Source organism: Notolepis coatsorum (assembly GCF_963971535.1).
Source record: "Notolepis coatsorum genome assembly, chromosome: 1".
Taxonomy (NCBI): domain Eukaryota; kingdom Metazoa; phylum Chordata; class Actinopteri; order Aulopiformes; family Paralepididae; genus Notolepis; species Notolepis coatsorum.
The window spans coordinates 55612657-55630473 of NC_140165.1; the positions used below are offsets into that span (position 1 = coordinate 55612657).

At 42.0% G+C, this 17817-nt stretch overlaps 1 protein-coding gene across 1 annotated transcript in view; it reads right to left on the reverse strand.

Annotated features, from left to right (window-relative positions):
* Positions 1 to 17817, reverse strand: part of LOC311233148 (uncharacterized protein) — a gene marked incomplete at its 3' end in the record, with an annotated part of 94413 nt that overhangs the window by 57163 nt on the left and 19433 nt on the right. The window contains exon 3 of the mRNA XM_084320039.1: positions 2100 to 2213. Coding sequence (XP_084176165.1) covers positions 2100 to 2213 — 114 coding nt within the window. The remainder of the gene's footprint in view (positions 1 to 2099; positions 2214 to 17817) is intronic.

The window sequence follows — 17817 nt, forward strand, 5'->3', positions numbered from 1 at the left end:
GTTAGCTGCTAACTCTAACTAAGATAACCTGCTAACGCTAACTACTGTAAGCTATCCCTGGGAACGCTCAGAGGCATAGTGAGGGAAGGGGGGGCTGAGAGTCAGTCTTTCTCTCTCTCCCGAACCCATTTAATTCAAAAGGAAGATATTAATGGACAGTAGCTATAGTATATAGCTCAGTAGCTGTAAAATAATCATTTTATTATTTATGTTTCAATAGCGTTTAAATTATAATGAATTAAAGAATTGTATAAAGAATTGTCCATGTTCCGTCATCTAATAATATATTCCATTACCTTTCCTATCTGTATCGAAGTCAAAATTTTGGTATCGTGACAACACTACAACATACAAAAGCAACATAACAGATATCCTTTGCGTCTAGTAGGGATGGGCCAATGTGTGATTTTGGTGGTATGTGCTATTGCAGATGTTTGTCCCTTAGTATGAACACGCACGCACAGTATAATATGCATGTAATAAATAGTTTGTTAATAAACTCTTACTTGAAAATGTTTCACTGTGCTCCTAAATTTCTTTGTGTGCTCCTACATTTTTTTTATTCAGGAGCACATATGCTCCTTGGGAAAAAGGTTAGCGTAGAGCCCTACCCAAGTTTATTTCCTGTCAGTTATTGCATTAGCAAACATTGCAACAGGAAATAAACTTGACTCTTTAGAATGTTTATGTTGACAAGTTGTCTATGAATTGCTTTTAAATAAACAGGTAAATCCCCACCCTGGTGCAAAATGAGAACAGTCACATTTAGCCTACAGGTAGCCTGCCGTCATAATCAATTTAGTCAACGTCCTCTTGTAGATTGGACCGATGTTTTTCCGATAACCGATCCCGTGAATTTGGCCAGTATCGGACCAATACCGGATCGGTGCCATCAGGGCTTGACATTAAGGCTTGTCCTATTGTCCGGGACAAGTAAAAAAAATGGTCGGACAAGCATAATACAATTGAACTTGTCCGACTGGACAAGTAAAAAAATTTAAATTATATATATATATTCCCCAAACGAATAGTAACGTTATTCCATCTGATCAGAAAGTGCCTGTCTCACAGTGTCGTGCTAGTGTCAGTGTCTCAATCTCTGTACGTCAATATTACTTGTCCTGGACAAACGGCGAGCGTCTTCTGAGTGCTCGCTTAGTTGACATTGACAGTAGCACGAGACCCGCGAAAATATCAGAATGTTTAATAAAAGTCGGTTGTTTTGTTGTTACCTGTTGATCTAATGTGCCTATTGTTATTATTATAACAATATAATTATAATTATTTATTTGAATGGTGTTATTTATGGCAATAACAACTATACCGTAATTATAACAACTATAGGCGTAGACCAGGGTTTCCGTTTAACCCCTGGTCGTCAAGAGAGAGGGGAGAGGAGAAAGATGAGCTGGTGCTGATGGAGTGAAGATGAGCTGGAGGACTGATCATACAGTATATACCCCACACACACAAATGCACACACACTTGTGTTTAAGTTATTAAATCATAATAATTGTCCAAATCTTTTGTCGGTTTTATTTATTTTTTAATAGGCCTTTATTTTCACAAGTACATTTCGGACAAGTAAGTTTAGCTTTCGGACAAGTAAAATATCTGAGCCACTTGTCCGGATTAACATGAGAAATGGCTAAACGAGACACAGAAGAACGCGGGGAAATCACAGTGTTTGCAGGTTTAGCCAACTAGCTCCATACTGATCATACAGATGCAGACACACATGAGCTGCAGCATTTGTGCAAGTAAATTCATAACCTCACACATCTAGAGACCTAAAAAGATGTACATTGTCATTGACTGCATTCCAGCCATATGCAGGAGGGTCTACCGGCTAGTGCAAGACTATGTCAGAGCTATTCTTTTTATAAAGAGTAATTAAACACATGGCCCTTTCTTATTTTCCATCTATCACTCTTCAAGAATGTAGGTGAAAATACCTCACTTTGTAAAGAAAATCACAGATTGGGGCTTTATGGAAAGAAAGAGGAGGGAAAGCTGTGGACACAGAGACATACAACTATGCTGCAACAGAGGAAGGACAACAAGAGAAAAGAAAGACAAGAAAAAGAAAAGTAACATACTGGTATCCTGATGGTCTGTGGGCTCCTCCTTCAGCCCAGTGGAAGAATCCATGGGTGGGTCCAGCGTGTCCTGAGCCTCTTCTTTTTTAATCATCAGTAGGTCGCTGGGTGGATCTGGTGCAGAGGGAGACACAACTACATGTTTATAGTGGCATGATTTGCCCACTTTCTGAGTACAACCTTGAGTGAAGCGCTGGCCAGGGGGTATTGCAATCACTCCTGTCTGTCTGTGTATCCATATCAGCTATAACTCCTACAATTCTGATCTAATTTGGATGAAACTTAGCACATATGGCTGAAGGATATGGCTGGCTTTCGTTGTGATTATAACAGGATAATTACGTATGTTAAACACCTTTAATTCAGGCCTGCAAAGTGGTGTTTAGTTTAACAGCTCAGGCGAGGTGTGTGTGTCAGGATTTTGAGGGTTTTATCTTTACACAAGGTTATAGCTTGGCGGTCGACGGCGCCCTGTGGCCAGAGATATGTTGGAGTTGCCAGGCAACGTCACAACTTTTGATAAAGCGGTAGGTTCGATCTGGGTGAAAGGAGAGGGCGCTTAGCAAAGACAAGATAGTAACATTCTTTTAAGATAACACAGGACAGAAGCTGTGGGAGACACACAGAGGGCCAGATGTTTTCTCAACACAGGAGCAGAGAGAACAGCGGGGGAGGGGGGAGGCCGTACAGAGAGGTAGAGAGAGAGATAGAACGGAGCCTTATTAATTTCTTTTCTTAGACCTTTTTGACCTTTAAAGACTATCTTTCGTAGTTTTTCATTCCATTTTAGACCTCTGTAGGCGATTAAGGCTGAAAGCGACCAAAATCTTACATGGCTGACTGTAGGCGCAGGACCTGGTTCCTATATATATATATATATATATATTAGGGCTGTCAGTTTATCGCGTTAAGATTAATTAATTACACAGCAAATTACCACGTTATTCAAATTAACGCAAAATTAATAAAAATAAAGATTTTTTTTTTTTTTATCTCATTCACTCCATAAGAACGTAGAATAAACATTTACAGACTTTTTTTTTTAAATGGTCCATTTGCTATCAGATTCTAGGGACATCTATGGATCTCAGGAGAATGTATTCCCAGTGTCAGAAATACTGTGTCTGTTACTAGGCTTGAGTAAATTGTAATGAACCAAATGAGAATATCAATACAATTTTTTTGTATCTTTGACTATGCTAAAATTGACCATACCTGAAAAATCTAAGCAAATGAATAAAGGGAAGATGATTAAACAGAAGGTTTTGAAGATACAGTACTGAATTCTGCCATCCGGACACATGCTATTTGAAATATGATTATAGAATATAGAATATCAGGCCTAAAATGGTTATGCGATAAAAATGCAATTAATTAGATTCATTAATTACAAATCCTGTAATTAATTAGATAAAAAATGTTAATCGCCTGACAGCACTATATATATATTTTATTTGAATACATTTTCATCATTGCCCATTGAAATCAATAACGAGGGTAAACATAAATGCAGGAACACTTTACAACATGCCAATGCCAAAGATAGCCTTGTATTGTAGGTGAAATGCCGATGCATTAGAAAGTTTCCCAGCAAATCTCTTGGATACATCAATATTTTGCCACCAGAACAGATTCATGTTTGTAGGTAATTAATTATTTAATGTTCGCTATTGGCCAATTGTCCTCTGTTAACTTGTTATAACCCTTGTTATAATGCTCACATGAAATGTGTATTATAAGTTGATAAATCTAGGCGGCTAAGTGGCGCAGTGGGCAAGGCGCTCGCCACTAACGCAGGAGATGCTGGGTTCGAGCCCAGCTCTCTGCGTTGCTTCCGGCTTGGCTGGTCGTTCATACTAATACAATTGGCAGTATTAGGGGGTGGGAAAGCCGGTGGGTGGGGATGGGACGTTGTGGACAGCAACTCCTACAGGTCGGTTGGTGCGCCTGTACAGCAGAATCAGGAAAGTATCGGGGGCAGCGTGAGCCTCCCACGTGCTACTCCTCGCCACTGAGAGATTGTGCTGTACAGGTGAAAAGATGCGACGGATGCCTCCTCGTGTACCGGAGGGGACACGTGATGCAAGGCTTCGTCCACATTGCAGCCGACCAGTGGGAGGCATGGTCTAGCAACGTTCGAGACAGGGAGGGAAGAATTGGATAATACAAAATTGGGATGGGTGAAAAATAGAAAAATGGCAAAAAAAAGTTGATAAATCTAGTGATCTATGCACAAAATCTATTATCCTTTCCAGAAAATCTCTTAATTGAAGAAAGATTGTGTTAGCTAGCAGGGCTGTACAGTGCGACGAGGTTGACGCAAATTGCCCCTTAATTTGGCCCGTGCGAGTGGTAAATAATATTTGGGGGCAAACTTGCGAGTAGTGATGTCAACCCTTCATTCGCATTTCACTTCTAAATTAATCCATACAAATTGGATAAAAAAATAGTAAAACATTAGCCTAGAACCAGGGCTGTACAGTGAGACATAATGTCGCGGTGCTATGAAAAAAATCTGTCTGCAATTTACTGCGTAGCCCCCGTGCATGTACTGTGAAGTGAATCTGGGCCACACTATTCTACTTGGTACTGGTAGTTGTAGTCTATCATGCGATTAAATACCATGTCCCTGTCTGCGTAGAGTCCATACATCCAACACCAAATCCCATAATTCCTAGCGAACAATCGAATCGAAACTGAATGTGGGCTATTGCATCGCCAAAGAAGAACTTCCTTTCAATAAGTTTAAGCCACTAATTTTGCTCTGCAAGAAGAACAGAGCGGATATCAGTCCATCTTATGACAACCACGTCCGATGTGGAGAGATAAGAGACCATAGCCGATTAAATTAAGTCGGATCTGGAAGTGATGATTGACGGGGACACGGACACTTCTAACAAATGTCAGCCATGCATTAGGTGAGTAGCCCACTATTAGGACGTATTTCAATACTTAAATACTGTCTACTTAAATTTCCCTCCAGGGATCAATAAAGTATCAACCTATCTATCTAATAATGAGACAATATGCAAATAAGATAATACTAATAATTGTCACGGTTCCCCGTATGAAAGTGGCTTGCAACTTACTGCTGGTAAAATCACTGTTTATTTCTCGTTTTGCATAGTATTACATTCCTCTTCTATAAACAATCAAAGTCCTACCGTAAGAGCCTCATACGGGTCAATTAAACCTTTTTGATTAGAGTCTTTCCTTCGAGCTAAGTTGAACTGAACATTTCACAGTCAAAAGCGCAAACGTAAACAAGGTTGCGTCGCAACACGGTTTTCAAAATAAAGGTCACATATACAAATACCGTAGTAGGCCTCTCAATTCTTATAAAAAAAAGTCCCGGATATACATAAAACATTAATTGGCATAGATCTCCAATACATTGATCACTTTAGGCACACCCTGAAACCAGTAACATCACAAATATGAAGCGGGTAATTACCCATAAAAATAAACCTTTCATGGGGTTATTTACAATAATAATAATTAATTTAATTTATAAAGCACTTTTCATTGTGAAACAAAGGTATGCAAAGTTTCTTGTCCTCCTGATTAATGCAATGGTGTGTGTGTTGTGATCTCATTCAAGGAGCACTACAAGCGCGCCGACACACACACAGTTTGTTGTTTTTGTTCCATTAGTGATTTACACACTTTCTCAGTTGGTTCATTATAAAAGATACAAACCTGAAAAAAAGCACTTAAATGTTAAATAAAAGGACCACAGTAATGAGGCAGGAGGAACATATTTTTTTGCACTATAATGCTAAAATTGTTATTTAAAAATGTGCCCCTAAAAAATATTCTGTGCCCCTAGTGAAAAAGCTTAGCGTACAGCCCTGGGCCTAGGCAACGTTGTGTTTAAAGTATTTAGAATGTTCACTATTTGGCCAAACGAGATTGGGTTACATTCTTTTGTATTTTAAATTAGAGTATGGTATTTTGGGAGGGGGGGGGGGGGCAGTCTGAAATCTACAGCACCAAATGTAGTCTTAGCCCAGACTGTTTGCTGTTATAGTTTATCCCTCAGTTGTATATTTTAACCAAACCACAGCAATGCAAACACCTAAAAGCATATGCATAGCATACGCATCACACAACCTTTTAAAACTGAGACTGTGAATGCCACCAATGCCAAAAGGATGTAAAATACGTGAAGTCAGAGATATTGAAGCTCTAGAAAAGCTCAGACTTGTTTGGCCAAACGACATGGCTGGTCAAACGTAGGGCCAGGAAACACAATCTCTGGAGAAGGAGAGAATCCAAACCAAACCCTTGTGCTGATTTAAGAGACCATTCACAACGTTCCAGTGGTTCAGTGAGTGGTGAGTGAGCAGTGCGCACATCTGTCAGACAGCAGTTGATTTGAGGCATTTGAGATCAATTCTAGTGAGGTGCCTTGCTCCATGGCAGGGATGAAATATAGTATTATCCTAATAATAGCATTGCTCACTCTCGCAGGTTGAATGCCTTTCTAGTTTCCTGTGTAATTACATATTTGTCAGACTGGATTTTATTAGATCTTTAGACAAAATGTAATACAGGATATAATTGAGTGCTGAGCCTCTTCTTTCATGATTGTTAGGAAATTGGAGGGTAGATCTGGTACATAAGGAGACAGCAAATAAGTAAATAGTCCACTATTTTGCACATTCACTTGAATATTATGTGTGGATAGTACTTACAGTACCCCCCCCCCCCCCCAAAAAAACTAAATAATTTCAGGTAACTAACATCACATATATTTTGTCGTGGAATTAACACAACATTATGCATAACTTTTACAATAAAAGTATGCATTGAGTGCATTGAGTGCCAACGACAAGATTTCTCGTCCTAACTCGCCATGCGTTGAGTGCCAATGATGAGATTTCTCGTTATTTAATCGTTATTTCTTTTATTAGCGATATCCATTCATTTTTCATCCATCCAGCCTGACGTTATCATTGGGAATGGCTCAGAGCTTGAAAAGGGCAAATACCGCCGCCTATCGTCTCCCGGATGGTAATGCACATCATTGGATTGGATTGAGTGGCCATGTGCATCAGAAAAAAACTCCGGTCCAGGTTTCCCCATCTCTGGCAAGCAGTGTCTGTTACCACATTCATTGGGGAGGCTCGGAGCAGCTTTCGATTATGTGTTTCGGACTATAACGTTGGATCAATAAACGCGATCAATATTTGGAATGGCGATCAGGAATTGGATTAATCTTTTTGCAGAACATCTGACGTGAGGTAAGGACTCTATTTTACCAGTATTGGGTTATTCAGATGTTTTCTTCATAGCAATCACAACTAGGGGTGCACGATATTGATTTTTTTTGACCCCGATAGATAACTTTCTGCTCCTCAAGGTTGTCATGTACGAAGGTCTAACGACCGCCCTGAATAGTATCTGGAGCAGGCTGTACATGAACAGAAACAGCCTCTCTCAGTAAATGCTTTCAAAATAGTCCCGGGCAGGTAGGTAATAATAAACACAAGACGTTGTTCCAAAAATAGTAAATTATATGTATTATGCCGGGTAGGGTTTGAAACCTCCACTGATGTGAAAATAGGCAACAAAGGGAAAAAACAACCCACAAACAATTAACAAACGGGGAGAAGGGTAAGGGGAGAACAAACAAGGTGAGAATAATAGTTAAACTAACCAACCAGCCAGAGGTTGGTACTGGGAACCACCCAGCAAAAATGTACCAACAGTATCACTCCACACTCAGTGGAAAATAGGCGCAAGGCCAACAAAAGGATACTCACTCAGGTAAAGAAGTGGCACAAAGGCCAACAATATATATATACAGATACCAGTACTTTAGTCCAACCGAAACAGTAGCTAAGCACAGTATCAATTCCACCACCGTGGCAAGCAATGGCAACCTCACTCTTCTCTGGTCACTGCAATTGACAGAATGAGGCGCGCAGACGTGTGTGTGCTGTCAGGTATTTGGCTACCCATCCCTCTCGAGGTGATTGCCATCAGCTGTCATTCATTAGGCAATCAGCACTCTTCAGTAGGAATGGGCAGCACCTGACAGGGAGAGAAAAGAGACAGCATTAGCTCTCATGTTCACACACACACACACATCACATACAAAACATAACACATTAAATATACTAACCTGATGTTCAGAAGGTGTCATAAATACAGTAATAATGGTAATGACCAACCCACGTACGTCACACCTCCCCCCATAAGAGCGAACCTGTAGGGTTAGCAAAACATTATTACTTATTACCCAACATCCGATTAGTACCACACCCCAGGGAAAACAGAAACAACCTCTACTTTGACAGGCCGCTCCGCCGATACCGTCCTGTCAACAGGAGACAACAAACTGGAAACTTCCTGGGAAAACAAATAAAACACAAAAAATCATCTCATCGCGCTTAACAGGACAGCACACAGGGAAACAAAAATCAGCACATTGCCCTGGCACCATCACAGCGCCAATCCCCTTTCAAAAAATGGCGTCACAAAAATAACATGGGCAGGATCCAAAATGATGCCACTCAAATTAGAACCTTGGTAACGGCTGGAACAATAACTTTCCTCAGAGGTATCGCCTCCGGGAAACGGGTGGAACCACATATAATTGTCAACATGTAATGATTTTCCGCCCTTGTTTTAGGCAGATGACAGACACATGTTCAAAAGGATCCCCCATGTCCGGAATGGAGCGCAGGGGAGCCGGATGCACCCCCTGATTTGGCGTCCCCACTATTAACTAAGTTTTAGCAATACCTAAATTAGCAGACTACACGTGGTCACGTGCCACCATTTACATGTAATGTCCACATATCATCGGCAACACAATTTGACGCTTTGTATTCCAGTCTTCTCCACACCTCAATGGTTTTAGTAGAAGTAATTCTGATTGTTAACTGGAGTCTACAGCAGCAGCAAGTCAACAAAAACAGCTTCACATATTGATACCTTTGTATAAAGAGAAAAAGTTGAAGTGAAGAAAATATCACAGAAAATACAAAAATATAATTTTCTTCTGCCAAAATCTTTCAAAAATACTAACTACTCGAGTTACCAGGGTTGTTGGGCAAACATTGTTTAAAAGGTGCACTACAGTTTTTGTGAGAAGTGAATAATGTCCAATGGTACATTGTCACAATTGAATAAATATAGTCCTCTAGAAAGCTTCCTGAAAAGTTAATTTTGTCAACAAACATACTCTAGGCTTATTTTCGGTTCACAGTGCCTAAAAAATGATTTTGTTTCAATTTATGATAAAATAAGATAGAATAAGTATTAGTCTCTTGCAGGCTCTGCAAACACCACTTTCCTCCGAAACTGCATAGTGCACCTTTAATTTAGCAATCAACTCCAGAAGGAACCAATAAAACAAAACCTTGCCTATAAGATCTACAGCAGCTATTCTGAAAGAACACTGACGCTACATCTCCCTGCTCCATCGATCCATTTTAGCATCTTTGATCATTACAGCAGAAAAAAAATTCACATGTAGTACTCTCTATTTTACTAGGCTCTATTGACAAGCATTGCATTATATACAAAGCTCTATAATGAACCGCCTCAGATTCTGAGGGTTAGGTCAAAACATGTCCTAACTAATTATTGCAAGTTTGCGTTATTTTTTTGAATAGATCAAGAAAGAAAGAAAGCTGAACGGGTCTTGACAAAGGGGTGGGGTGAAAACACAAGCTGCCGCTGACACACAGTATCAAATTACCCATTTCTCTCCAAAGTCTCCTTTCAAATCCTTTAGTCGATAAACACCCGGTCTAGGTGTGCAACACCCCCTCTATCACAAAAGTCTGTTTCCTACTAGCAGTAGCACTGGCCACTGCCGCAAAACAACTTGATAGGCAGGAATCACTGTGCTGAGCAGTGATCAATGCTTGACGAGTCTGTGGTAGTGAAACGCCAGCAGACTTGGGAATTACCAGCTTCCCCTGAACGCTACTTACAGCAACCTCTTCCATCCTTCCAATAGATGGCCCCCTGTCCTCAGCGATAGCCTCGCTACTGACAGAGTCACTCAACGCCAAAGCTTGAGTTCGCTTCCTGTCCCGTGCCTTGGTGACAACACAAGCAGAAAAAACATTGGGGTGATTATTAATCAATTCATCACAACACAAGTCAGTTAACGGAGCGTTTTCAACCTCCAACACAGGGATCACACTCTCCCCAGCAATATCGTTCCCCATGATAAACTCAACGCCCTCCACAGGGAAACATGGGCGAACGGCGACCGGAAAACAACCGGTGATAAGATCTGACTGTACATGCACCTTATGCAACGGCACGCGCATACACCCCATTTCTATACCTCTTACCATCGCACTAGACTGACAGTAAGAGTCTTCATTTAGCGGTAAGACATCAGCCAGGATGAATGACTGAGAACAACCTGTATCACGGAGTATTCTCACCTTCCGTTGGTCACAGACGTCACCCGACAGTGACACACACCCATCAAACAGAAAGGGTTTAAAACAGCCATCACCTTCTTTTTTCAGAGAGCTATTCTGGTCAGAACATGACACTGTACCAATCAACCCCACACCTCTTGGTTTCTGAGCTGACCCCCTTCTCTCCTGTCGCTTCCTCAGCGTATGACATCCTTTTACCATATGGCCAGTTTTCTTACAATAATTGCACACCACCGCTCTCTTAGACGGCGGTGAGCGTGGCTGAAATGCTGACTCACCCACGAATGAGCCACCTCCACCACATACATTAGGACGTACAGAAACACGTTTTTGTGACCATTCAAACTCATCTGCCGAAATCGCAGCCTGTCGGAGGGTTGACGGAGGTTTGAGGGTTGGCCCATGTAAATAGAGCACAGCTTCGCCTGGCAGGGTGGACATGAACTGCTCCACAAGTACCAATTCACTCAATGATGCAAAGTCTTTTACCTCATACGCAGAACACCACCGATCAAAATTAAGTCTCTCCTCCCGGGAGAACTCAACATGGGTTTGGGAAGGAGACTTACGGCGTTTGCGAAAATTCTGCCTGTATGCTTCTGGTACCTCTTCGTACACGCGCAAGACAGCGCTTTTCACTTTCTCATATACCACGATGTCTTCCTTCGATAATGACATGCACGCCTCGTGAGCCCTACCAGGGAGTCTAGTGTATGCTAATAAAATCGCCCACTTGTCCTTTGGCCAACGCAAAGCCCACGCCATCTGCTCAAAAGCAGAGAAAAATGAATCCACCTCAGACTCCAGAAAGACGGGAATTAAAGGAATATGCTGCCCAATATCAAAGGGTGCCTGGGGGTCGGAAAATACTGGAGAGGAAATGGTGCTATCCTGAAAGGGGGGAACCAAGGACATATGCTGGCTAATATCAAGGGTGCCTGGGGGTCGGAAAGTACTGGAGAGGAAATGGTGCTATCCTGAAAGGGGGGAACCAAGGACATGTGCTGGCTAATATCAAAGGGTGCCTGGGGCCCGGAAAGTACTGGAGAGGAAATGGTGCTACGTTTAGCGTCACCATACTCCAACTCCAGTTTCCTCATCGCCAATTGAAATTCCCTATCAGCCACCTCCTTTCTCTCCAGCATGTCTCTTACCTCCTTCCTCTCTTCCCATTCTCTCACCTCCTTCCTCTCTTCCCATTCTGCCTTCCTCTCCTCCCATTCTCTCTCCTCTGTCTCTCTCTCTGTTTCTCTCTCTGTCCTGCCTGTCTCTCTCCTCTAGACAGGGTAAACGCAGCTCAGCGCTCAGTGTGCTCAACTCACCAGCAGAAGTAATAGAACCATGGTCTGAACCTAATGCAGTCAAAACTCTCAGGATCCGACACACCAACATCCTGATCACAAACCTCCATAACTCTACTCTGCACTCTGTACTCTGTATACAGTATACAGTTTATGAAAGAAAGTATACTGCCGTAGCAACACACAATACTACCCACAATACTACAACGAATCAGACTTAAATAAGCCCCACAAAATAGCCACTCACCTATAGTACTCAATAATGTCCCTGTGCAACACTCAACAGCCACATTATGCAGTATGACAACCTGACCAATTCGATTTAATATCCACATCTAACATTCATGAAAACAATAAATGTCGGTTCTAACCACCTAATTAGGATCACACTGGGTAACACTAACTACCCCGTCTAAACTACTTCCCTAGCGGAATGAGGACTACACATATCTTCAGTCGCTTACCGATTTCATTGCGCACTCCACCGGAATAGACGACGCGTGCCCCCCTCCCCCTAGCCAAGCAGGTGATCCACCCTTTACCTATGTGGAAAAAAATAGAATGGTTAAGAGCATAACTTACAACAATGGTTTACAACAGTCAAGTGTGCAGCACGGAAAAATGGATATATAATAATATAACTTACCAAATGAAAAAATAACGCAACCTACCTGACACGCTCGAATCGACAAGTCCACATGTCACATAATAACAAGGAACTATACAATTGTGCAAACTAACGAGCCCCCATGTCATGTACGAAGGTCTAACGACCGCCCTGAATAGTATCTGGAGCAGGCTGTACATGAACAGAAACAGCCTCTCTCAGTAAATGCTTTCAAAATAGTCCCGGGCAGGTAGGTAATAATAAACACAAGACGTTGTTCCAAAAATAGTAAATTATATGTATTATGCCGGGTAGGGTTTGAAACCTCCACTGATGTGAAAATAGGCAACAAAGGGAAAAAACAACCCACAAACAATTAACAAACGGGGAGAAGGGTAAGGGGAGAACAAACAAGGTGAGAATAATAGTTAAACTAACCAACCAGCCAGAGGTTGGTACTGGGAACCACCCAGCAAAAATGTACCAACAGTATCACTCCACACTCAGTGGAAAATAGGCGCAAGGCCAACAAAAGGATAGTCACTCAGGTAAAGAAGTGGCACAAAGGCCAACAATATATATATACAGATACCAGTACTTTAGTCCACCCGAAACAGTAGCTAAGCACAGTATCAATTCCACCACCGTGGCAAGCAATGGCAACCTCACTCTTCTCTGGTCACTGCAATTGACAGAATGAGGCGCGCAGACGTGTGTGTGCTGTCAGGTATTTGGCTACCCATCCCTCTCGAGGTGATTGCCATCAGCTGTCATTCATTAGGCAATCAGCACTCTTCAGTAGGAATGGGCAGCACCTGACAGGGAGAGAAAAGAGACAGCATTAGCTCTCATGTTCACACACACACACACACACATCACATACAAAACATAACACATTAAATATACTAACCTGATGTTCAGAAGGTGTCATAAATACAGTAATAATGGTAATGACCAACCCACGTTCCCAGGTACGTCACAAGGTCGATACAGATATATATTTATTGTATTTTCTTTTTTATTATGTATATTCCTGTAGTTTTGACCTAACCAGATTTATCATAACATGAGCGTTACTACTATAAACAAAACAAAGCCAAGAGAACAGTTGACTCTTCAAATAAAGTGACTATATTTATTTTTCCAAATAAATATAATTTGAGTCAATCACAAAATTCACAATCCATCAATGTCATTAACAATGTGTTTCCCTGAACAATGAGTGAACTAAAAACCAACAGGTATTGTGCTTTGTCAGTAGGGATGGGTACCGTTCACATTTGAACCAATACGGTACCGGTACCTGTGAATCGATACCGGTACCCAACGGTACCTTTTTTCTGTACTTTAGTCTCTAAAAATGTAATCTACCTACATCAGTTGTGAAAAAAAAATCCGTTTTCGGCTTGCCATTGCCCCGACTGCTTTGTTGTTGAATCAAGTCAAATCCTAAGTAAGCATATATTGTGCGTGTGAACATTGACATGAAGAAAAAAGTGTAAAATATATTTTTTAAAGTGTAAAACTAAAATTTTAAAAAAATTATCGGAGCCATCAATACTTTTATCGGGTTTATTGGGATGTCATAATTGCTGATATCGGCCCGATAATTATGTGCATCCCTAATAACAACCTGTCTGTGTGTGCGTTTGTGCGTGTATGACGTTAGCGCTGACCAGGTCATGGATAATAGATTTTTCAGCCCGCTTCTCTAGCGTGCATAAGTACACATACTATCGATAATCTAGCGTTTATTTGAAAACGATTCATCAGCCGAAAAATGACAACGTGTTTTGTGTATTCCACTAAAGGGCTATTATCACGGAATTTCTCTGAAATTACTAGAACGCTCCGAAACTATACTTGTATTCAAAACGGTATAAAACGGAAATGTACCAATGAAAAAACAATCCGTTTCGTACATCTTGACTGCACGCAAGTCATTGATAAGCGAGGGGTGTTTTAGACCCATAGCCATAATTTAAGATATAGTTTAAGCGTTTGCAAATATCCCCGACCTCCCATTGACTAAAGCGCTGGCACTCAAGGGGTTATCTGGGCAAAGGGGCGTGGCACCCAATGTGTTAATTTCACTGGATGCATTCAACAAGGCTTTCTAAATGTAAACATTATATTTTGTCTCAAACAGCAGCTTGGGTCACACTCTCCCTGAGATAATCCTGACAAACGCTCACTACATAGGGCACATTTAAGCTTTTTCACAAAATGTATACAACATTGTACCTATACAACTGTGAGGTAAAGTGCAAACAACTGTAACAAGATTTATAAAAAAAAATAAAAATAAAATAAAATAAAAAATTATTCCAACAGTGCTGGACCAGCAGCCTGTAATTAGCCTAGTGGGGGTAACACAATCTTTCAAATAAACTGGGCTCAAGCCCTGCTCTAGATTAGCTCTAACATGTAACTGGCCAGTGCCCATAATTTGGCTAATACTAGGGATGCCCCAATCGATCGACCAGCGATCGGTATCGGCCGATATTCAGTATAAATATGAGATTGGGGAATTCCGATAATGCTTTCTAGTCGCCGATTGTGAAAACCGATCGATGACGTGTGCGAAAAACATGATCCAATTATCAGCGGAATTGGAATGAGAGCATGAGTGTGTGAGAGAGAGCATGTGTGCGCGAGCGTGAGAGAAAGAGCGTGTGTGTGAGCATGAATTAACAGGAACAATTTAAATAAATAACGTTAGTTGGAGAAGGTGTAGTGGCCGCTTGTCATTCCCTAATACATTGACAATGCGCCACGATGCACCTACCGTACTTTTCGGACTATAAGCCGCGGCTTTTCCCCCCATTTTTCGACCCTGCGGCTTATATAACGGTGCGGCTTATATGTGGACAAAACCCGAAAATCGAAATATTGCTTTTTTTACTGCATTGAAATGTTATTTATCTGTTCCCTTATTTACTTAATACAACTTGTAAATGAGGTAATTCTTGTTATTTGTCCGACAGTATTGTGTCCCAATGGGAGTCATTCTCTGTAGAGGTGGGAGTCATTCTCTGTAGGGGTGGGAGTCATTCTCTGTAGAGGTGGGAACTTAAAGCTCAATATAAGAACGGCCATGCACCACCATTCACAGAATCGAGAAAGAGCCATCAATCTGTCAATCCTTTCCGTATCCGGGCCGGGTGAGGTTTCCTGTGTTGAGTCAAATTAAGCCGCAGGCTCCACTCCTTACATATGGTAATTAAACATTAAAACACATGCGGCTTATAGTCCAGTGCGGCTTATATATGTACACATCATTCAATTTAGCTGCTGCGGTTTATAGTCAGGTGCGGCTTATAGTGCGAAAAGTACGGTACTTAGATGTTTTTCTACTCAGGTAACAAAATAAGTTGTGGATGTTGACAGAGTTGAATGTCCAGGCTGCAGCTGATGTAGTTTGTAAGGTTTATTGTCCAAAAAAAATTATGGTTGAGAACAGTTTGCGTCTTCCCTATTGCTCCGGTACGAAAAACGCTCAGGTGCATAACATTACTTGTCCAATCGGTGGTAGTGAACGTATTGTAGTGATCCGTCATGCAGTAATGTCAGGAAGAATGAGGAGAGGTCATATGGTTTAATTCCAGTTCAATATGGGTTTTACAGGTTAATACTTCCCTTGTAATGCACAACACAGCTACCGGTTAATACGCTCGCTTCACGATGTCAACCCAACATCCGGTCCGTCCTCCCATATGTCCCGGGGGGAAACAACACCGGAGTAACACACAAAACCCCAGAACATTACAGTATATCTTATTATATTACCTGAACGGTCGTGTCTGGTGTGGTGTGTTAGTGATTGTCGTTGAGCGACAGCCGATCATCGCATCGCCATGCGACATTGCTCGCCCGCCGTGTGCTTTGGACTTAAAGTAGACGTACAGTATAATACTGCCAGCTGCTATAATAAAACCAAAAACGATCGGTATCGGCAGTGTATCGGCCGATATGGTTCATAGATGATCGGTGACAAAAAACGTGATCGGGGCATCCCTAGCTACTAATGTATTTACCCTCCTCTGTTCATAAATGGCCAGCAGGTGGAGAGGGTAGACAGTTTTAAATTCCTTGGCACCACCATATGTGATAATTTAAAATGGGAAGTTAACATCAGCCACATAATCAGCAAGGCCCACCAGAGGCTCTACTCCCTGCGCCAACTTTAAATTTTTTTTATCAACTTTTTCTCCCCATTTTCTATTTTTCTCCCTTCCCCAATTTCGTATTGTCCAATTCTACCCTCCCCTGTCTCGAACGTTGTTCCTCCCACAAGCTGGCTGCAATGTGGACCAAGCCTTGCATCACGTGTCCCCTCCGGTACTCAAGGAGGCAGCCGTTGCATCTTTTCACCTGCACAGCGCAATCTCTCAGCGGCGAGGGTCTGCGTGGGAGGGACACGCCGCCCCGTCGCTTCCTGATTCTACTGCGCAGGCGCACCAACCGACCCGTAGGAGTCGCTGTCCACAACGTCCGATCCCCACCCACCAGCTTCCTACCCCCTAATACTGCCAATTGTATTAGTATGAACGACCAGCCAAGCTGGTAGCAACGCCGAGAGCTGGGCTCGAACCCAGCATCTCCTGCGTTGGTGGCGAGCGCCTTGCCCACTGCGCCACCTAGTCGCCCCTCTCCCTGCGCCAACATAAAAGGTTTGGTGTGTCCAGGGAGGCGATGCTCAACTTCTAGAGCCACTGTGGAGAGTGCCCTCACCTTCTCAGTGACGGTATGGTACGGAAACTCCACCGCCCATGATGGAGGACAGCGTCAAAAATCATTGGCTGTGATCTTCCTTTTGTGGCCTCCATATATGCCACACACATCAGGCGGAAAGGGGAGAAGGTGACGCTGCCGTCGAGAGCTCATAAAATGCGAGGCGCGGCTCTGGGAAGAGGAGCGCGCCTGACGCTTCTCCAGCATAGAAATGAATGACAGAAAGGAGCTGACAACTCATAAAACGTTGGCTATGGACACAAGCCCTAAAGCAAGCATTTGTTGACTCTCATGTTGATAAGAGTATTAAAACTTGGAACTTGAAAAAGATCTGTTTAAGGTAGATAAAAATAAAAAATAAATGCGATTAATTTGCGATTAATCGCGAGTTAACTAGGGACAATCATGCGATTAATCGCGATTAAATATTTTAATCGATTGACAGCACTACTTAACATACTAAATATAGTGGTTAGTCATTGATGTATAAAACCCATAGACAACCCAAACAAAAACATATAAAAATTAGGCTTGGGCGGTATGACGGTATACCAGGGTATTTCGAAATCCCGTCGGTATGATTATCAATACCGTGACGTCACAGACTGTGCGCCAATGGTTGTAGTGCACAGCACGCGCCAGCAGAGGGCAGTCCGTCT